This window comes from Talpa europaea (assembly GCF_964194135.1).
Source record: "Talpa europaea genome assembly, chromosome: 2".
Lineage (NCBI taxonomy): Eukaryota > Metazoa > Chordata > Mammalia > Eulipotyphla > Talpidae > Talpa > Talpa europaea.
Genome location: NC_140068.1, coordinates 111,215,149 through 111,238,201, shown reverse-complemented (window position 1 = coordinate 111,238,201; position 23,053 = coordinate 111,215,149). Strand labels below are relative to the sequence as shown.

At 48.6% G+C, this 23,053-nt stretch overlaps 1 protein-coding gene across 1 annotated transcript; it reads right to left on the bottom strand.

The window, feature by feature from the left end:
• Positions 1–1,289: 1,289 nt before the first annotated feature.
• Positions 1,290–22,838, bottom strand: GABBR1 (gamma-aminobutyric acid type B receptor subunit 1; the record flags this gene model as incomplete). Its single annotated transcript, XM_084256813.1, has 18 exons — positions 1,290–1,642; positions 2,265–2,408; positions 2,605–2,733; positions 3,265–3,392; positions 4,108–4,201; positions 4,601–4,708; positions 4,798–4,914; positions 6,108–6,240; positions 6,730–6,880; positions 8,158–8,235; positions 9,533–9,596; positions 10,211–10,453; positions 16,134–16,325; positions 16,786–16,851; positions 17,283–17,384; positions 18,414–18,584; positions 18,973–19,107; positions 22,533–22,838. 18 exons carry the CDS (start codon positions 22,836–22,838, stop codon positions 1,469–1,471), a joined length of 2,535 nt encoding a protein of 844 aa, XP_084112939.1. The 3' UTR covers positions 1,290–1,468.
• Positions 22,839–23,053: the final 215 nt, after the last annotated feature.

The window sequence follows — 23,053 nt, the reverse complement described above, 5'->3', positions numbered from 1 at the left end:
CTTTTTCCCATGTGGTGAATTTGACTCCAAAGCCCACATTTTTAACCACTAATGTCATCACTAATCTCAGCCTTGTGTCCTGCGTTGTCTGCTAAGCCCTCAATGGATCAATAAAACACCTCTTCCCACCCCTCTACTTCAATGAATTTTAACATGGAGACCTCCACATCTCCCTTCTCGGACTCAACCCGCTGCGTTCACAGTATGGGACCAGGTGCTGAGTCACACTGTTCACTGATTTATTGAGATTTGAAAAGATCCTTCCCCAAGAGACACTACATTGTGAAAGGGATGCCCCTGGCCCCATAGGTCCGTTTGTCCATCTCAATAGTGAGGAGTGCCTTCGTTCGGCCAGGATTCTCACTGTCTACTAGAAGCAGTTCCCCAAACCTGTCCCCATTTCTTCCTTAATCCCCTCAGAAAAAAAACAAAAAAGCAAAGGAGACAATCTTGGCACAGGGTGACTATGAGTGGACTGAGGGTGGCTCATGAGTGCAAAGGAGAGTGGGGAAAGTTCTAGCAGAAACCAAGTATTCCAAGAGAGGGGGTGACTGGCCCCATGGACATTAAGGGGGGAAAAGTGCTTAACAATGTGCAGGGTGGACACCTACGGCTCTGCTGGACGAGCACAATGAGTTTAAGGTGCAAAAAGAAGGTACAGATGGACCCATGAGAGCACACAGGGGAAATGAATGGGTGAAATATGAATCAAGCAATTGGGAAAGACGAAACTCAGCACGCCAGAAACAGGGCACACACCTGCTCAAGCGTGCCAGGGCACACGCATGACTGGGCGAGAGGGCACCCTCAGCTATGAGTGAAGGGAACACATGTGGCCATAGGGAGGTGCAGAAGGCACATGTGGGAAGCGAGCATGAACTCAAGCAGGTGCCATGAGAACACGCAGAGGAGGGGAGGCCATGGTGTGGGGGGCAGCGTAACACAGAGCAGAGGCAAGGCATGTGTGAACACTGGCAAGAAGAAGGCCCAAAGAAGCAAAATGCAAGGGAGACAAAAGTTGGGGATGTGTTGAGGGGCAAGTGGGATGAAAGGAGAATATGATGGCGAGAGAAATGGAGAAGTACCTGTTGGGACAGAAAGAGCACTTTGGGGAGGCCCCTGCTGGATGAAAGCAGAACACAAAGGCAGAGGGAGCTGGGGGTGCCATGGCAACAGGCAGGCGGTGTTTCACAAGAGAGGACATATGCAGCGAGTCACTGAGATGCTTCAAGCGAGGTACAAACTAAATAGGAAGTAGTGATATAACATTATATGGAGGAGGAAGAGAGAACACAGTCTGTTTCCCAGTGTTCTAGAGGCCCGGATAACCCCAGGACTCACAGAGGGGTCTGTATTTACAAGAGGTGGGTTGGGGTAACATGTTCCTCCCACCGGGACATGGGTCCTCTGCTGGCTCCCCACTCCCTCCCCTTCTCCCTTGACTGGCCTGTCCTCCCTCACAACTCCCTCACTTGTACAGCAAATGGACTCGACTCCCATCACAGCTAAGCCGGTCAGGAGGCTCTGGAGGCCCCCTAGGCAGACTCCCGGAGGGGTCTGGGGGTGTCGGAGGGTGACGCCGCGAACGGAGCTGCTGCCGAGACTGGAGCTGATGGCGCAATTCAGAGACACGCTCTTCTTTCTGGAGGAAGGAAAGCAGAATGTGAGCAAAAGAAGTCATGACGGGGTCGGGAGGAGGTACTGGAGGAACAGCAGAGGAAACCTGGAGGACATATAAGGGTAGCTGGACAGAGAAATTAAAAGAACAAGGAAAGCCAAAGGAACATAGTGGGGACATCAGTTGAAAAAAGAGAACAAAAAAAAAAAAGAGAGAGAGAGAAAAAAGAAAACAGGAAAGAAAGGTCAGAGGATGCAGCTTCCAATAACTCACGCAGAGATCTGTGGCAACCCAGCCTGAATATGCCCCAGGCACAGAGAATACCTCGGGATCTGCCCACGTTCCCCTCACAGGAAAAATTCACTCAACACTCAGCTCCCTGCTGTCCCCCACAGCCCACGGCCACCCCCTTGCTGCCTCCAGGGCTCAAGTCAACAGCACAGGCCACGCTCCAGAGCCCCCTCCCACCCGATGAAGCTCAGTCATTTCCCCTTCCTGTCCTCGCCCTCTCCCTGGCAGTTTTCTCCTGAGACCCTCTCTCAATAGATTACACACCTGAACCACTATCTCAGGCCCTGCCTCAGAAAACCCCACCTGAGCTGTGGGACCCCAGGGACCACCCCCACCTCACCCCATCACCACTCACCTCAGCAATGATCTTCTCCAATTCTCGGTTCTCCTTTTCCAACAGCCGGGACTTCTCCTCCTCGTTGTTGTTGGTTGATGACCCTGTCTTCATAGTGTCCTGTGCCTCAGACTGCCATTCCCCTCGGGTGATCAGCCTGCGCATCTGGGGGCGAACATTTGGGGCATGGGGTGCTGAGCAGGAGCTGTCAGCCATTAGCTGAGTGGGTGGAGGGTTGGAGTCAGAATGAAAATGAGAGGGACCAGCTGGGACCCAAACAAGGGAGAAAGAGGGAGGAGGGACAGGGGAGGGCAGAGAAGCGGGGTGTGAGCTGGAGAGGATGGAAGAACACCAGGCTCACCTTGGGCACGAAGAGCACAACCAGAGTGATGTAGGAGGAGAAAACTATGGCGAGAGAGGCAAAGGCAAAGGCCGCATCCTGCTGGCTGGACAGGATCATGGTGACCGGGGCAGTGATGAGGCACAGGACCTGGGGACACAGCGTGTTTGGGGAGCCTCAGCCTAATCTGCAGGCTCAGACAGCAAGCAGGGTTTTCTTTCCGAGAGTCTGAAGACTGGTCCCCGGTGAACTCCCCACTTGAAAGGACTTAAACTGGGGTTCATCCTCCACTCCAGACTGAGAAGAATCCCAAACGAATTATCCCAAACCAGTTCCTGCTCTAGGTCAAGGTAGGGGTCACCTCCCTCAAGGCAGGAACTCCCTTGATCTCTGGACACATCCAGGCTCTCAAAAGTCCCTGGGCCAGCAGGCGGGAAATTTCGCTTGTGAATCAGACCCTACACAGAAGGGTTACTAATAGGCAATTCATTGGGTGGTTGTGTGAAGATAGTGTCGATATTGTGCTTTATCAGCTATAAAGTGCTTTATAGGTCTGAGGCATTAAAAAACGTTTTAAAACTTTCACCCAACTGATCCCAGGCATGATGCCCGATTCTTCCCAGGTCACCGAATCTGAGCTGCAGTCAGCCCACGGCCAACCCAAGTGTCCAGGGAGCTCACCGCCACGTTGTAGATGGCCATGCCCACAGCCCGGTGGTCATTAATCTTCTCAGTGGACACACTCTTGGTCTCATAAGCAAGAAAGATGCCCAGCAGTAGCAGCAGCCCCTTGTATCCATAGAAAATGCCTAGAACGGCAGGAAAATGTCACCTGGGCAACAAGACCTTCGTGCACTCATCCACTCCCCATCCTCTGTGCCCTGACCTGCTACTGCTCCTCCTTATACCTCCACAATGAAAAGGGGACCCCTTCTCCACCCAGCCCCTCTGACTCACACACCCTTCCTGTTTACACCCCCCCCCCCTTTCAAATCCACCCATCCTACCCAGACCTCACCGCTTCCTCCTGAACTAGAACCAAGTCACACAGGAAGACACTGGTCATGAGCAACTGTCCATAAGGCAAAGGCCTGGGTGACACAGCATCTGACCCCCTGACCTTCCCTAGGTGGGAAGACAGCTTACCAGTTTGAGGGTAGTCTGGCACTGTGGTCATCAATGACAGCGATACATCAATGACAGCGATACATCAATGACAGCCAAGGGGGCCTAAACCCAGGTCCTCCAAGCCCCGGTCTTACTGTAGGGAGCTGACCACAGAGAGTGCCAGGCTAGAGATGAGGTGAGACCGCCCCTCTGCTGAGTGCTAGTGCTGCTCATCCCTGCCTTGGGCTCTGAGCTCCTCACAGCAAAACACTAACTGCCCTCCATTCTTGGAAAAGATCAGAGCAGTAATACAGGAGGAGTTGAAACTGACTGACACAAGCTCTCTGACTCTCTTTCCAAAGACCCTTGTCCCTCAATCTGCTGCAGCCTGCCCCCCGGCCCCCATGTCCCACACACCAAGCCACGTATTCATCTTCTTGGAGCTGCAGTGCTCCAGTTGAGGCAGAATAGACACGTCGATATCTTCCTTTGGTTCCTCCTTGGCAAAAGTCTAAGGGAGAATTAGGGCCACAGGAAAGATGGTTACCACCCCCCGCTACCCTCCCCACCTCTGCTAAGTCCCCAACTCCCAGCTCTGCGCCCGCTTTCCTCTGAGACTCAATAATGAGGCCAAGTCCCACTTTAGCTGGAAGCATTTTCTTTAACACCTGGGAAGTGTTTGTTCCTCTACTTTCCATGATGCCTGGATCTTTCCCAGGTCCCCACCCCTTCCTTTTTCCAGATGTGTCCAGAGGCCTCTGATGGGGATCATTCTAGGAATGATGAGGGAAGCTGCTGACAGTAGAAGGCGAGAAGGCTTTACTTCTCGAGGCCACCACAGCCCTGGAGGCCCTGACCACAGAGAGCCCTGCTGGGCCTCCTGACACCCCTGCATCCTCGCAAGCAGTACCTCAATGGTCCGGTGCAAGGGATCCACAATCTGCCAGATAGCGAGAGTCAGGATATCCATGCCCACCAGCAGGCCCACAGTGGCATACAGCTTCCAGGGCTCCAGGGTCTGGGCAAACACAGGAGCACAGGCATGTCGGGACTCTTCTAACCCCTGAGAGCCAAGGAGCTAGGGGCTGAGGGGTCAGCGCAGCTCACCTTTCTCCACTCCTTTTTTTCCTCCTTCTTTGTGAAGACCGTGTGGACCCACCAGATCTTGGTAAACATGGAGCCGTAGCCCAAACTAAAGCCCAAACCCAGGAGCCAGAGGCGGGCCTAGGAGAGGAGAGAGGGCAGGGCAGGTAGGTGGGTCAGTAGGAGTAGCTGGGGCTGTGTCAAGGGTGGGCGGGGCTGCAGAAGTGAACATATGACTATGCAGATGGACTAGGGCTACACCACAAGACGAGGAGGACAGGACGGGCCAGTAGGCAGGCTCCCCCTTTCCACAGATTTCTCCCATTCATTATCTGCTTTTTCACTAGGGTGATCTTGCTAAAACTTCTGGGTTTGAATGACTAAACACCTATGACCATCCGCCAATGTCTACAGGTTGCAGCCTGACTCCAGATGTGGCACAAGAACCGTCACAACAGGGGCTCACCTCACTACCCCACACTCCAGCCAGGCTGAACTGCTCACTCTCCCTGGTCTAATCTCTTCCATGTCTTTGCTGAACACGCGGTGTAATACTTCAATACTCCAATGCCACATCTTTTTTTTGAAGTATGCCAACTATTCTGAGGGGGAGCTGCTTCCTCTTTGCTCCCACATCACTTTGCACTGAGACTTCTCATATTGCACTACATTTAATTATGTGCTTCTCCCACTGCATTCTGGTCTCACTGGGGACAGATAGTCTCTGATGAAATGTCTGTGCATGTGTGTACAAATATCATTTGCATAGATGCATGATCGGGACAGACCCAGCACCCAAGAAAGAGGAGTAAAGATGGGCAAGAGGAAATGGAGGAAACTCCCACCAGCTGAACACAACAGAGAACCACACAATATCACAATCTGATGCCATCTTTCCCCATAGCTCCAGAACCTTCCATGCACCAAGAGTTCTGCAGTGTTACCATGGTCCTCCCCACAATGTTACCATGGTCCCTCCCCCCAACTCTCCCAGCTGTTAGTTCAGATCTCTGCCTCCAGTCTTCTAAACCCTGACTCAGGCTCCCACGGGAAGTCCACAGTTCTTGTTCTCAGCCCCCACCCACACACAAGCCATTGTTCAGGGCTCTTTGTGCAGACCCCCTTCCTCGGCCTTCAATATCTCCCTCCTCTTCTCTGCAAGGCATGCCATGGCAACCTTGGAACTGAAACAAGTCCAGAGGCACAGAAAAAAGGGATGAGGCAGACAGAGGCCAGAGGGGTGAGAGGAGAGATGAGAAGGAAAAGCAAGGAACCATCCATCACAGAGGGAGCTGCTGAGCCGGCAGGAGGGGACCCGCCCACCCTCTCCTCACCTGACAGACGAAGGGGAACTGGTTTCTCCCGATGTGGTGGCCGTCCAGTCCGAGGGGGAAGACAGCAGCCAGAGCCAGTGAGCAGCCCACAGCAGTCAGGTTGTTCAGGTTGGGCTGCGAGTTCTGGATGTAACTAGGGCAGGGGCAGGCGGAGGGCAGAGGGAGAAGAGCAGAATTACCCTCTCCCCCAGAGAGGTCCAGCTCTCCGAAGGCCACACAACAGCGTGACCCGGCCTCAGGGTCAAGGGAAGACAAGCTTGGAGCAGGCAGCAGCCACGAGAGACAAAGCCAGCTGGGCCACAGGGCTGGAGATAGGGCCACAGCCTGGAGATGGGGCCAGAGGCCTGGAGATGGGCTCGGAGCCGGAGCTGCTGTCCAGAGTTCTGCACTGCTACCCAGTCCCGCAGGCTTTCCACTTTTCAGTTAGCTGCTCTGGAGCAGGGAGGAGAGTTATATCTGGTTCTCCCCCCATCACTCTCAGTGGTCACTGGGAAAACAGGAAGCCAGAGTGAAAACCTCTGACCCCAAGAGTTATGCAGGTTTTATTTTAACACCCTCCAAGGGGCATATAGTTATCTTGGGGAGGCAGCCAGACAAGGAAAATGTCAGAAGAGAAACTTACCGGACATGGGAGTTGTAGATGTTAAAGGACAGACAGACAACAGCTAGGACAATGCCCAGGCTGGAGAGAACCGAGACGGAGATAAAGAGTTTCTGTGACAGGAAACGGAACGTCTTGATGACCATGGTCTGGTCAGCTGGGGGAGACCCTCCTGCATGGCACAGGGGCGGGTGAGGGTAGGAGAGGAAGGAGCACAAAGGAAGGAAGACGGGACAGGAGAAAGGGGCAGAAAGACAGACACTCGTGTCTTTGGCTCTGAGGATGTGAGACCCTAAGTGCCCCATAGGGCGTGTGCAGGTGGAACACACGTTGAGCAGAAATAGGGTGAGGAAATGGAGCTAGAGGACGTTCAGGCTGAGGTTTATCACCAAAGTTTAAAGTCTTTTTGTTTTTTGCAATTGTTTGTCTTTCTGTTTCTCTCCTTTTACAGCAAAGGAAAATGGCAGGGGAAAGAATGGGTAACTGAGAAATAATATTATGAGTTCTCAGAACTCAAATCCAAAGTGCAAAAGACAGCTGTAAAATCATAAAGCTAAAAAGCTTCAAAGTGTCTAGTCTGGCCTCCTAACCCTGAGAAAAAACTAATCTGTGATTTTAACCTGGCAGGATGATAGTCCTAAAGGTATTTTCCAATTATTATTAAGGGTAAGCTCAAATTTCTCAGAGTTGACAAAAAAAAAAAACCCACTAATTCCAATCACTCGATTATATATATAAAAAAAAAAGTGTAATTTAGGCCATGCAGCATTTATAGCAGTACAGAACACCGTCCTAAATTCAAATTATAAAAAAATTTCATAACTCCAGCTGTGTCAGGAATGACTCGACTTTAGTGGAGCAGGGCAGATGGCAGCTCCAGTCATAGCTGTGTCCCTCCATCCTTAAGATACCCAGCCTTTATCAGTTGATCTTCTTTTTGCCCACCTTCCATATTTCTTCATTTCCTATTATTTAGCCCACCAAGTACACAAAGAACAACCACGTACTTTTTCTCTCTTAAAAGTGCATGCTAGCAGACAGTCATATGAGGTTTTACATCCCCTCCTATGGCTATGCTACTGCTTTCCTGACTGAGATGAAGAGGCAAATCTAGGCTAAACACAGCCAGCTCATTACATCGAAGCATGAGCAAAGCTAGAAAACCCAAACAGACTTTCCATTTCCCACCCCTGCCCACCCTGTCTCTAATCCCCAATTACCCCAGAATTGCACTATTTTTAATAGCGATTGCCACCAGCCACTTATTCCCTTTGCAAACACTAATGTCCCCTGTCCATGCCTTGGAGATTTTATTTCCTTTCTCTTAACCAGCCTTTGGTGCATTTCAACCTACTGGCCCCTACCAACCCGCCCTCATTAAACACATGACGACCCTTTTCCTTGACTGCAGAGAGAGGTTGAAGGAAAATAGAAATGAGACCCACTTACCAATCCATTTATCTGTTTTGGACCAGGAAAGATCATCCTTGGTGCTGTCATAGTAGCCAATCTTCTTGTAGCTGCCACCTAAGCAGGTGACAACAGAAGTGACTACAGGTAGGTGAAGAGCCCATCAAACTTCCGGCTTCCCCCGAGTAGTCGTCCAGGGTTCAACCTGATTTTTCCTTCAACCTGAGCCCCTGAAGAATACTTGGAAGGCCCTCAGGGGTCACTTGAATCCATACTCTGACTTAAAAGCAATATAAGGTGGACCCAAGGCAATGAAAATATGAAGAATATTTTATAGGTTTAAAGCCCTTCAGTGAAGAGGCTCCATAGTACGTCCAACACCCATTGCACAGTCTCACACCTCTCTTGGCAAGATGACTCTCACTTTGAATCTGGCTTCTGAAGCTTTAAACACATTTCTACTTATTCTCCCTCTCATGATAGACAGAATCACAGGCTCTCTTTTCCCAGCGGCTTTCATTTTAATTTTAGAAATTTCTCTTCTGTTGGCTTGGGTTCTAATTCCTTAGACAAGTTGCAGCTGCCTCTTCAACAGCCACAAAGTAAAATTCAATCACTCCTAAAGTTTCTGTTCCAAAACTGTCCCAGTTACCATAACTTTTCCTTCAAAAGCCAACTCATGTCCCTTTCACCGTGGCTGAAGTCCATTCCCTCTTGTCCTGGACACAAAGAAGATCTGAACGGATGTGGGAGGTGGGGAGACGGAAAGAAAGAAGCTTTTCACAAGAGGCCAAAAAAATGGCTCTTGGCCATGCTATAAGAGCCTGAGAGTGAAGTAGAATTGAAAAATTAATTCATAGAAATTTTACAAATCCTTAAGTTTGCTAAATTATAAGAAAATACAGTCTAGAAAAGCCAAGCTATACGTATCACCAAAAAATTATCAATGATTGTTTACACAGCAAGGATATGCAATGGAGTCCCTTTAAAAATAGCAGGTTTCCTAGACTCCACTTTCCTTGAGTCCATGAGTCTGCAACTGACAAGTTATACCAAGCCACTAGGGGAAATTTCTGAAATTAAAATGCAAGCCACCAGGCAAAAAGAGTGACTGTTTTCAGTGTGCTTTTCAAGAACACAACCGTTGCAACTTTAAAAACCCACCCAGCAGCTCTCTGCCTGTATCTATGCAGGTGTCTCGTTTTCCCTTTCTCTTTTTCCTAATCAATTGGCCCTTGTAAAATGTTAAAAAGAAAGAAAGAAAACCCGCCCACATGATTATTTAAAAGCTTGATGAATACAGTTTATAGAGAAGGGCATGAGGCGGGAGACACTGAGGCAATCCTGGCTGGCGCTCTTCTCCCAGAAGGTCCCACCCCCCCTCACCCCCATCACCTCACACCCCTGTGCTCACCCTGGAGCTGCTCGATCAGTGTCCACGCCATCCGGGAGCCGCTAGCATCAAACACCACATGGCCCTTAGGGAGAGGAAGATGTGGAGAAAAGCAAAGGAGATAAAAAGCGAGAGTGAAAAGGAACATCAGGGACTCTTTGAATCCTTATGTTTTTGATGTAATTGAGCTTCTGAATGAATTCTATTTATGGCTTTGCTTGCATATAGGACATACCCCAGATGTCCATACCCTAGATTTCAGAAACATTCTTCTGAAAAGCTGCATCACCCATGAGATTTGAATGGGAAAAATTCTCCAGAGAGAGCATCAGGAGACCTGGCTTCTGGCTGCGTGACCTGGGCAAGTCACCAAATCCCTCAAGACACTACTTTTCCCTTCTGAAAGGAATAGGAGTTGATCTTTCATTCTATTTCCTCTTAAAATCCTATGATATTCATCTGACTCAAAAATGTCTACAGTGAAAAGAAAGGACAGGAGAGGGCTGAAAGAAATGAAATATACCATTTTCCCCTTCTGATCTTTTATGGGGCTGTCTGGCTTACAGGTCCCTACTTCCTTGATCTGAGGGCAATTATTAAAGAGGTAACTGAGAGATGGAATGCTTGTTTCCAAAAGAAGAAAGGGTCTCTCTCTCGATGGGAGAGCAGGGGAGTGTGAAGAAAGTTGCTGTAACTCACGGAGACGCCCTCAAAGGACGAGGAGTTCATTGCCCTGTATATCTGGTCAGTGATGGTCTGGTTGTTGTAATTGAAGTCTTCCAGGCGCACGCCTGAATGGCCACCCCCTCCAGATGTCTTGTTCAGAGCCAATGCCAAGGCCCAGATGGCATCATAGGCCAGCGGTGCCTCCTGGAAGCCCCCTGTTTCCTCAGGGTGTCTTTTTAGTCGTTTGGTCAGCTTCTCCACAAACTCCTGTGATGTCTACAGAAGAGAGAAAAGGAGGGAAAGATTGGAGTGGTTGTGCGGAGGGGAGAGGCACACTGAATTCTGACTCCAACACTTCAGCTTGAACAGCTGGTTCATGTTTGTGTTGAGCATACATACGTTCAATATCTTCATTCCCATGTCTTAGATAGAAAACTACTAGACTACAGCAGGGATTAGCTGCATCCACCGGTCTTAATGAGTACAACAGCTAGCTCAGCACTATAAATAGGGAAGTTTAATGAATATTCAGCATAAAAAATGACAATGGATAGAAATTAGAGAGAGCACAAGAATCACAGCTATTTCAATGAAGAATCGCTACACTGATGCCCTCTCATCTTCAGACTTCACCAGAGCTGACGCAAGACCTAACAGCGCCTCCACAGCTGAAAGATCTTGAAAAGGTGCGACATAACCTTCCTCATTCTGCTTGACAACCAGGAAGACTTTTAGTACGTCTTGCCAACCTTGTGTTTTTTCAGTTCACTGTCTCTCAGAGGGCTTTCAGAAGACTGAGGACTGCAGAAATACCCTTCGCACTTTTGAAATCCATTATTCAATCCCTCCACAAACCCTTTCTAACCCTCAGTCTTCTTTTTTCAAAAAAGCTAAAATGTACGACAGTTCCTTTAACTTCATCATGAAATAGGTTCATGATGGTTCATATAGGTTATATAGGTTCATATAGGTTAATTTCTATACCTGGTAATAAATTCATTTGGCTAAATAACTGTGGGTATATTGCTTCAGTTTTGGAAATGTCTCCCATATAATGGAAATGCATAAGGAGTAAATCACATCTGGCCCCCCAGAAACCATCAAACTCAATGACCATCTCTTGGCAAGGCACAAGTAACACACAGGGGCACTGCACATCTGCTTAGATTTGGGATGTATTAATATGCACACACTCTAGTGAAGGAATGAATAAGTGGATAAAGAATAAATGATTATCTTTATTTCCCTCATCCTGCCAGCTTTTCTTTCTATTCAACTTTCTGGAGACAGAGTGGGAGAGTGAAAAATGCAAAGGACATAGGCAGTGTGGTACAGTGGGAACAACCTGGGCATTGAGGCAGACAGGCCTGGGCTCTCTCCAGACCAAGTTCCTCTCTTTATCCTCAGTATCCAGCACTGGGCCCAGCCCATAATGTATAAACCACAAATTTCCATTGGATTAGGGCAGTGAAATACTCTGAAGAATACTATAATGGTGAATGCATGTCATCACACATGTGTTCGAATTCATAGAACGTATAACAAGAGTGAGCCCTCATACTATGGAGTGAGTCCTCAACTATGAGTGAGTCCTCAACTATGGATTGTGGATGATAAGTGTATGTTCATCAATTGTAATCGCTCTGGTGGGGGATGAATGGCACATTTTGTTTCATGCACATTTTGGGGTAGGGTCATATGGACAATCATTATACCTTCCTCTTAAGTTTGCTGTGAACCTAAAACCATTATAACAGATTAAGTTTTTAAAAAGTAATGTCCGGGTCAACGACAGGTGACTAGATTAGGAAGATGTGATACATGTACACAGAATAATATTCAGCTATAAAAAAAAAAGGTAAATTCTTGCCATTTGTGACAGTGAATAGAACTACAAGACTGTGCTAAGTGAAATAAGCCAGCAGGAAAAAGACAAATACTGGATGATTTCACTCAAATGTGGAATGTAACAAAACAAAACAAAAGAAATGACAAACCCTAGAAATACAATGACAGAACTGAGGTTAATAAAGAAGGAGAGTGGGGATGGGCTCAAGGCAGGGAAGGGACCCAATGGCATATGATAAAGGAATATGGGTGCTGGGATAGTGCGTGGGGTATGGGGTAATGCATATCTAAGGAGAGGTGAACCTATTCCTCTGAATCATGCAGAGTACTAAAAACCAAAGTTACCTCAGTAATATTTTTAAAAAACAATATCCATTGGATGTATTAATAGATAAATGGATTCCACCTCTAGTTCATCTACATACTGCTACATAATCTCTAACAAATTAAACCTGATTACTTGGTCACTCAGCTTTAAAATGGAAATAATACTTACTACCTTAGAGTTAGTATGAAGATGAAATAACATATAAAATGCTAGCTACAAAATAAGTTACATTTTCTCTTTGTAAATATGTCTCTCTCTGTAACTGATACTAAAATTTGTAATTGCAGCTCAGCATTTGAAATCCTGTATCTCCAACTATTTCTAAGGCATTTATGACTATACGAAAAACAATCTCAAGTTCAAAATATCTAACATAAAACTCAATCTTTCTTTACTCTCAATACTCCCCAGTACATGGGACTGAAATCTTGGAATCACCTTAGCTTCTCAAATCAAACAGAATTCTTCTTAATTCTATTACTGAAATGTTTGTTAATATCATCCCTTCCTACACAGAATAATGTTAGTAATAATAATATTAACACTTAATAACAAAAATATCTAACATTTATATTGTCCTTACTGTATGTCAGGTACTTTTCTAAGGTACATATGTCAATTAATTTATCCTTAAATAATCCAATAGAGTAGATACTATTATCATGGCATTCTAGAGATAAGGAAATTGAGGCACAGAAAAGTCTAATTTGCCTTTAGTTACATTGCTAATGCATGGAAGATTCAAACCCAGACAAAGTCCGTACTCTTCCCCACTACCCTACACCGCCTCTGTAAACTGGAAAGCCTCTCTCTCTCTAAGAGCACCTGCTATGGAGAGAGCAGCTAGGGTAAGAATTTCTGAGTAGGCTTTCAACCTCAAGTCTATCTGGCCTTCAGTTCAAAGTAAACACTGCTTGGGGCTCCCTGGTGACACAACAGGTTAAGCACAGCACTGTGAAGCCTCTGCAGCATGAGTTCAATCCCCAGCCAGCCAGGGAGTTACACACATGGCACAGCAGACCTCTCCTGTCTTGCCCGCTGCTCCCCTCAGCAGTGTATTTCAGTCAGTCTGTTCTGTTCCCCACTCTGTATCTGGTGAATCCTCTCACCCTCTGCACCTCTGGCCTATACCCCTATCTTATATGCATAAATAAATAAATCTTAAAAAAAAAGTGAATACTGCTTCAGGAAGTCACCCATATGGAAAGGGAGTCACTTGTTCTGCATAACACTGTCCCCTGCCTAGACCCTTAAGCTCTCTGCTGGCTCCAGGTCACTACAATCTTGGCCACTGGAGAAACCACTGCACCCCCAAATCAAGATACAAAAAAACTTCCCCCTGGGTCACCAAAGATATGGTTGTAAATTTTCAAATGCAAATGTTACCAGGCAGTTAAGAAAAACTGGACAAAAATTTCACAACCTATAAAAATTAGTGAAGTAACCAAGTATAAAGTTATGATCCTATTTTTTAACAGCCCTGTCTGGTTGTCTCTATGTGTGGCAAAGACACTCAAACAGTGATCTAAAATGTACATCCAAGGGAACTTTCGGCGTTATACCAGAATTCACTCACATTCTTATCCCCAGGTATGCCACCCCCACCTTCTCCTCTAGTCCAGAGCTGTAACATTTCTCCAAAACTACTCTAACCTACTCTCTCATCTCTAACTCTTAAAGATGCTTTCTATACCAGGGTTTCTCGATCTGGGTACTATTGGCATTGGGAGCAGGATAATTTTTTGTTGCCGTGCATTTGTAGGATGTTTAGAAGCACTCCTGGCCTCTATCCATTAGACATCAGGAGCATCTATCCCTCCTGCTACCCATGGTTGTGACAGCCAAAATTGACCCCAGACATTACAACCTCTATTTGAAAACCTTCAATAACTAATAGTCCTCAAAATGTGGTCCTCAGACCACAGTATCAATATTCCCAGGGAACTTCATAGAAACGTAAATTCTGAGGCCTAGTCCCATTCCTACCAAATCAGGGGAAGAACCCAGTAATCTGTGTACTAATTAACCTTTCCAGTAAGTTCTAATAGAAGCGAAAGTTTCAGAACTGCTGAGTAAATGTAAGGTCATCCATGCAGATTAAAGACAACTCTGATCTCTTCTAAATCTCCACAGCTCTGGGCCCTCAGTCCAACCCCTCATGTCTGACCCACTTCTCTGGCCCTATCTAAATCATCTATAATCTCTTCCCTAGTCAGTTGTGAAAGCTGCTTCTATTCTCTGAAAAACCGTGGCTGCTTCACCTGATGTATTAATCAACCAAGCAGCCTAGTGATAACTCCAGACCTTAAAGGCAGGCATCATCATTCTCTAGAGACCAAGTGTCAAAAAATTCCTCCAACTATCCTGCTCCAAATCTCTGATGACCTTTTATACCTCCAACCAAACCCCTGCCTCTTGTCAGGGGCTCTGTTAGCTTCTGGCTATTGGGCAGAAGTCCCAAGGGCCAGGACCAGGACTCAGCAGCAACAAGCCATTCCAGCCTCATACCAGCTCCTCTATTTCTCCAGGTTCTTGGGAATGTTCACCTTTCAGGTGCTCTACAAGGACATGACCATCCAGAATTTTCCCACCACATTTTTCAACCAAGATACCTTAAACACAGGGTCCCTTAAGATGTCCCAGGACAGAGTCCATGTTCAGAACCTACATGACAACAGACACTTTCATCACAACCTACTAAATCTTCTCTCCTTTGCTCAAAAACTGCCACGGTCTAAAAATAGTGTTAGCCAATAGGTGTACAAACTTTTCAGTCAGACTTCATGGTTGGAGAAGAATGGTTTGGAGTTAGAGTCAGCTATGATTCAGTTCCAGCTTGAATGCAAGGCCTGGGACAAGTCTCCATTTCCTGATTCATAAAGTGAAAATGACAAATCTACTTCAGAGCAATGCTGTGAAGATCACTGAAAGCATACACCTAAGCTGCTAGTTTATGACATAAAAGCAAGCTATCTTTTAAAATAAGATAATCAGGGGTTTTACAACCATTAACTCTCCCTCAGCATGCTCTCCAAAGCAAGTATTTGATACCTGGGGCTACCCTGAGCATAAAAGGCAGACACACAGGCTGCCTTACCAAGTTCACCCAAGATTCTTGTACTCCTCAAAAGATACTGCTGAGCAAAAAAAGGAGCCCCCCACCAAGCTCCATGCCCTACTCATTCATACCCCTTACCTGCAGGGCTACCCCAGTCTCCCCAAATCAGAGAAGGTGTCTTTCAGCTTAGGTCTGTCACTAACTAGCTCTCCAGTGCTAACCAATTTCAAAAGTCCATTTTACATCTAAAAGTCTAAAAGAGAATCATTTTAAAAATCATCAGCAGACAAGCTAATTGAAGATCACTCAGGAGTGAATATTAAGCAACTCTAAAGTACTCTGAAGTCACCAAGAAAACAAAATGCATCTCTGCCCACGAACAGCGTTTCTGTAAAGGTGTGCTTGCACACGCAGCATCTGTCTGATCATTAAAGCCTCTCCCTCATTTGACTCCTTGCCAGCTGCTCCTTGTTTCCATGGCAACAGCCTTTCCACTCATCAGGAACTGACTAAAGATACCACTTTCATTTCTTTCTCTTTCCTGCCCAAGGAAGTCACAGCAGAGGTGGAATTCACAGGAAACAATGCAAGCAAGCGCAAGGTGGGCAGAAACCCCTTCTCTTCCTGGACCTCCAAACTCCACGCCTGCTCCCCTCCCCGTGAGGCCCACTTCATCCTCTGCACCTGCCCGGACACCAGCCTCTACGTGTCCACACTCTCACCATGTTGGAAATGCTGCGTGTGTTGGCAGGGTTCAGCATGACAATCTCAGTGGTGATGTGGCCCTCCACCGCCTCAGTCATCTCGTCCACCGTGCAGTTGATGGACGGGTCATAGATCTTGAACCAGTTGTCAGCATACCACCCAATGAGGAACCAGACGTACTTCTTCCCGAAGAGACGCTCCTTGTACACCTGCGTGCAAAGGAAAACAGCTGGGTCTTTGTCTTCTTTTTTTGTCTTATCTGGCCTGACACTATACAGCCTCATGGGAATCAGGTAAGAGCAGAGAATTACAAAAAAAATTCTACAAATCTTAGGGGTAATAGGAGAGGCTCAACTACTTCTCCTTCTAAGTCCCTCCCTTTCTAAGTGTCTATTTCTGAGTGGACATTTCCGGTCAGCAAAGAAAGATGGAATTCATGAGGGCTCCTCGGGAAATATAAACTGGCAGGAAAATGAGGTCTGGATAAAGTGTCACGTGTGCAAGCAGCAAGAGATGGAGCGAGAGCCGGCAGGCAGGGTCAAAATATTAACCATCCCCCAGATCACTTGCTCTCTACTTGAGCAGGGATTGGGGAGGAGCTCCCTCGAGACTCCCAAGGGAAAGAGCCCCCCCCCCCCAGTCCCCTCCCTCTTCAGACTCCAACTCCACCTCACAAAAAACTTTCCGGGCTTCCGTCTCATAGAAAAGTCCCACGATGATTCGGGCATCCTGGCGCTACAGAATGGAGAGAAAGAGAGGTCCTGAGGGACACCTGGAAACACCGAAGGAGCTAAGCAAAGCACTTTCATGGCTTTGATTTCCTGTCCCAAAGTGCTTAGTGCGGGGTTCTGTTCACTGGGTTGTGGATAAATGGCAACTGCAAAAGGAAGCTAAACTTCCCCAGGAGATGCTACTGCCTCAGACTCGATGTGATGTGACATGATAGAGGTGTTAGCTAATGTTGTTGTGCTACCACACTATGATATATAAATGTATCACATCAACACATATGACTAGACTTGCACCATGTTCTAGGTCAATTATACTTCAATACAAACAAAAAAACAAAAACCCAGCCTGCCCACACCTGGTCCTTCTCTCCGACCCACCACTGGCCCCAGCCCGGCCCCTCTATAGGCTGAGCCCATGACTCCCGGCCATCCCACCTTAAGGTTTTTGACAGGCACAGCTGGATCTGAGAAGAAACTCTGCCGGAAAGTAATCTCAATCCCGGCCTCCTTCACTCGCTCCTCCAGGTCATCCAGAGTCTTGGGTAGGGATGAGAAACAGAAAAAACATGGGGCAAAGACAAAGCTGTTACCTGTTGGTTGCATACTCAGAGCAAAAGGAGCAACAGTTCTGAACCTTCCTTCACAGCTTCCGTGCCCAGGGAGGGCAGAGCTCAAAGGAAAGCATGTGGACTCTTGTGATGTGCTTCTAAGTGGGAAGTGCATGGTGAGTCCCTCTTGAGGATCTGTGTCAAGGGAAGTCACCTCGTTCACCCCACTCCTACCAGAGAGCAGAAGTGGGGGAAAGAAAAACAGAGGAGAAAAGGAGGCAGGGTTGGAAAAGACAGGATGATGTCAACCTCAAGAGGCAAGTGAGAGACAAAAGGGCCAGGGTGGGGGGGGCCTGAAGCACCGAGAGAGTGGGGGGAAGACGAAGAAGCACACTGCAGAGAGAGGATGCAAACAGAGTAAGAGAGAGAACAGTGTCTTCAGGAGCAGGGTGCTCATGTCCTCCCTGCCTCCTTCCATCTCCCTCTTCCCATCTCCCTTTTCCCTTCCACTTCTTGCTGGTTGCATTTCTGAGTCAACCACCAGATCATCCTTGCACCAAGTGTCTGTCTGTCTCTCCTCTCCCCTTCTTACTCCTTTCCCCCTTTCTCTCCCCCTCTCTGTCCCTGTAGCCAGCTCTATTGCTCCATTCCCTCTGTTCCCATTTGCACATACACACACCAACCCCTTGAGTGCCTCTGGGAGATGCTACCTTCCTGCTTTCCTATCCCATAATCTCTCCAAATTTCATTTCAACTTTGGAATGAACCTACTTTAATATATCTGGGTCATCTGGGGCATATCTGACTGGGAAACAGAGCATCAAAGACGGAAAAATAATTCGAAACCCAAAAGTTGGAGAGAATTCGGAAAAGTCAACTCATTCATTTCTCTGACTACAAAAAGGGCATGCCCTTAACTCATGTTCTCTTTAAACAAAGAATCAAGATCTTCCCCTCGAAATGACCTGGGTCACTGGGATTTGGGGACATCCCCTTTAACCCTTCACCCGATCCTCACCGAAGTGAAGACCTCAGTGGTCTGCTGGATGGTGGCGATCTTCTTCCAACCCCACTTTTCAAAGAGCTTCACACGGGTAGGATTGTGCAGTGTGGCTGATGGATGAGTTCGAAAGAATGTAGGAAAACGTTGCCGGTTTGACAGAGCGGGCGAGCTGGAGCCATAGGAAAGCTACGAGGGACAGGGAGGAGGCACAGCGCATGTTCATCACAGACATAAACCACTGAGAGCTTCTCTGACCCTTCTCCCCTCTGGGTTCAGTCTCCCACTCTCTCCCAGCCCTACTTCTGCTCTAGGAAAGGAAAAGAGGCTCTCAAAGGCCCACACAGGCCCTCACAATAGGAGGGCTCTGCACTGATCTAGCTCCAGCTACTTGTGAAGGTCGGCTGCAGCGCTCAGGCCGCTGTTGCTAGGAGGCCCAGGTTTGCAAAGGACCTGGCATCCTGGCAGCCAGTCCTCCGCAATCCTCACAAACCAAACCCGCGATACACCCCCTCTTTAGCACAGCCCCACCTTCTTTGGTACAGTCCTTTAGTACAGACCCCCATGGGCTGCTTACCACGATGAGGTTCCACATTCTGGCGGCCTCGGCCACAAGCGTGGAGACAGAGCTGCAGCCGGGCATGAGGATGATCTTGATGGGGTCATTGTAGAGCAGCTCGTACAGGTACTTGGTGGCTTGGCCAGGGTCACACTAAATAGGGGGATAGGGAGGTGACAGCAGGGTCTCCTATACTCCTCTCCCTGCAACTCTCTTTTTTTCCTCCAATGACCCATCTCTCTACTGAAGCCCTTTTGTCTTGATTTCCTCTGTCTCCTCCTTCCTGACATCTCTTCTTGCCAAGTCTCCTGTTTCTCCTGGTCCCTTAAACACCCTTCTGTGCCTTCCACCTGGAGACTTACCCACGCACTCTCCTGCACACCCCTCCCTCAGTATGAATGCCTGTAAGCTCTCCCACCTCTCAGTTCGTCCTCAGACATCCCCTAGCCCAACTTCCCTCTATCACCCCTGACTCTTACCCCAGGTTTCTATGCTCCAAATAGCTGTGAGTAGAAAAAAAGGCAGGAATATGAATAAACCCTTCCCAAGATCCCAGACAGCCTCCCCAAAGATACGAAAATTTCTCCCTCGCCTCTGCAAACTCCCTCTCCACACCTTGCAATTTTTTCTCCCTCTTCTCTTTTTAGGGCTAGTGATAAATAAACAAGAGGGAGCAGAAACAAGACCACTGGGGGGCGGCTGGCACTGTGCAAGCTCCTGCTGGGTCCTTAGATCTGAAGGGTCCATTAGGGAAAAAGACACTCAGGAGTGGAAGGGGGAAGAGATGAGATGCAGAAAGAATTAGGGAGAATAAACAGAATGCGATTCTCAAAAGCCAAAAGCTTTTAGGGGTGCTTGAAAGAGAGGCACAGAGTCCTGGAAAGTAAACAACACAGAAAGCTACAGAGAAAAGGATTGAAGGGAGGAGGGGAAGTGGGGGAGGAAGAGCCAGCCGGGTCTCCCACTGCCTGTTCCCCTCCTGCTGAAATATGACATTTCAGAAGCTGCTGGAGCCTAAAGGAAGTAGAGAAGAAATGGAAGCCAGTGGGGAGCCAGGGCAGAGGCGACACAGACCAGGGCAGAGGCAGACTGAAGGGGGTGAAATGGGGAGGGCAAGTGGCCAGCAAATAAAGAAGCCTCCCCTAGAGCGTGCTCTAGTGCTCGCTTCCCACTGAGGCCTGACATTTGGGACACTGTGGGAAGTTGGAGAAGGGGGAGCCGGGGAGGCTGCCTGAGTCTGATGAACACGCACCCAGAACTCTCTGGTGCCCACCCACCCCCACCCCCTGCTAAGGGCAGCACTGAAATTCTGTTTGGTGCTGTTTTTTTGAAGGTTCTTCATGCTTCCACCTGGGCATCTCTGTTTATCTCTACCATTCTCAAGCCCCACCTCCCTGGCCTGGCCCAGCATCTATTACACCAGGTCTACCCCCAGCTTCTCCCAAGACCCCTCAGTGCCCCCCTTCTTGTGTGAAGAAAAGCTTGATAGGAGCAATGAGGACATACGAGATTCTATAAGACATATACATCTAGGCAAGCCATGCTCTCCAAAGTCTCTTTTGTTTCCTCACTCCCCCTCTACCCTTCCTTCCATCCCAGCCCCCTTCCACACCCCAGACATCACTGCAGATTCCCCCCCATGGGATTTTCACCCCCTTCCCAATAGAGTCCTCTTTTCTCCTCCCTCTCCTCTGCTCTGAAAGGATCTGGATTTGCAGGCAGGAAACAACACATTCCAGTTGACACATTCCAATTTGTCTGCCTTTCCATCTCCCCCTTGCTGCCTTTGCTATTTTCTCTCCATCTCTTTTCTCTCAGGTCCCCCCATCTGCTCCATGACACCTCTAGGGAATCACCTGTCATGGTGGATAATTTTGAGCTCACACACAGGGCTCTGCTGGCTCCCTCTGATCCCAATCAAAACACCTGCACCTATCCCTCCCTGTCTCTCTCCCCATTACTTCCACACGCCATAACCTGTTACCCCTCTTACTCTCCTGAGCTTGACTGCTCGATCAGATCTGACCCTCTATTTCTTCCTATTTCTCCCACCTGAATTCTTCATTCTTTTCCTGTATCCTGCTGCTCTTCCCATGGGCATCAGCTACACGGGCATCCACCCGGGCACGGTTTTTATTGGTAAAATCCAGATACGTGGGACTCATCCCTGACCAAGGAGTTAGAATCTGTCTTAACAAACTCCTCTGGTAATTCTTGAATACACTGAAGTTTAAGAATTTCTGTAGAAGTGTCAGAAGGGACTTGAAGTTCCTCTCCAAGTTCCTAGCAGTCCTTGTGCTCTATTCTCCCCAAGCACCCTTCTTTCAATTCAACTTCTGCCCCCAACTCCCTCACATTCCTATTTCTAGGTGTCGACTGTTATTCTAAAGAATAAATATAAATCCTCACTCTAGATGTAAGATCACCAAGCCCTCACCTCTGTACTCTCTTTCACTCGCCCCTAATCCCTTAAGTCTCAGTCAGAGACTTCCACTTGTCAGAGAAGATAAATTTGAGGCCCCAAATCTCCTTCCTTCCCTGTCCCACATCTTTCCTCGTGTTCCCAATTATTCAAATAGGGGAGAAGAATCTTATTCTACTCTACCACCTCTACTACCATCCTCTACTACCCCTGGGCCCAAATTTTCTTACCTTCTCCTTCTCCCTCTTCCTACCTCCCTAACCCTATACCCATTTCCCCTCCCCCATGTGAGAGGCACAATGCTTCAGAGGACCCATTTCCACATGTTACCCAAGGATCTCTCATCATGCACACAAATCTGGGGTCCCCTTCCCACCGCCATTCATTCCAGTTTCCTTTCTCATCCTTATATCCTGACTCCTCTCCCTCCCCCTGCTCTTGTGGGGGAGGGGGAGGGGATGCTCCAGTGTGAGCCTCTAATCCAGTTCATTTTCCCAGTGCCTCTGCCCATGCCTTGGCCACTAACCCTCCCAACCACAACATAACATGTACCGTGCATCCCACAGTCCACGAATTCTCAACAGGGCTGGGGATGGAGAAATGAAGGGTCAGGTAGGACTCACAGTTACCTAGTTATTTGTTGTGATAAACTAGACCACTTAAGTCCCTCAAAATTTTCTTCATTCTGTCCCTATTCCTTCCAGCTTCAACCTGCTGCCAAGATTTGCCTTGTTACATGGTAAATGTAAACCCCTGATCCAGTCCCCACCTCTGACATTCCCTCCATCCCCCAACTCTTCCCAGGGTTAGTTTACTCCTTGGAGGATCAGGATCAGCGGGTACCCTAAACCCACCACCAGTGTCCCAACCCCCACCCCACCTCCACTTCCATGGGTCTCAGGAGCACTAGGATCTGCCTTAAAGACCGACCAACCATCTGGAACCCCAGAGACCCTCACGTTGAACAAGGGAGACCCTCATCTTGAACCTCCAGCCCCAGCAAAGCTCCCCAGGCTCCTACACCCCAGTCCATCCCCTGCTAGTCACACATGGGAGGGGTCCAACTAGCAATCTTAGAAGCAACTCTGAGGCGCAAGCAGCTGGCCCCCTGCCCCCCAAGTCCCCACCTCCCACCCACTCCCAAGTCCCGGGCTACCTTGCTGTCGTGGTGGATGAGCTTGAGCTCGTAGTCGGGCAGGATGTCCCTGCGGCTATTCACGTCCTCCAGCGCCATCTCCACCGCGGGCTGGCAGGCCTGGCCCCCTGGCCAGCCCCCGCTCATTGGAAACAGCGCCCCGATGTACACTGCGCGCCGTTCTGAGGAGGGGTGCGGGGGGACCCGCGGGTGAGGCCGCGGGAGATGAGGGGAGTGGGAGGCCCACACCGAGGCCACCCCCGCCGCCATCACCACCAGGAGCGGCAGCGGCCACCCCACCGGGGCCGAGGGGGCCGCCGGACCCATGGCAGGGGGCGGGGGTAGCTGCTTGGGGAGGAGCAGTAGCTCAGGGGGGACACTTTTCCTGGGGAGGGCTGCTGAGGGGGTGTCGGGGAGACGCCTCCATCCCTGGTTTTGTGGAGAGGGGGAGGCTAGGGCCGGGGAGGCAGGCAAGGCTGGGGTTGGCTTCCTACGGCCCCCTAGGCTCCGGCTCCGGCCACCGCGGACTCTCCTCGCGGACT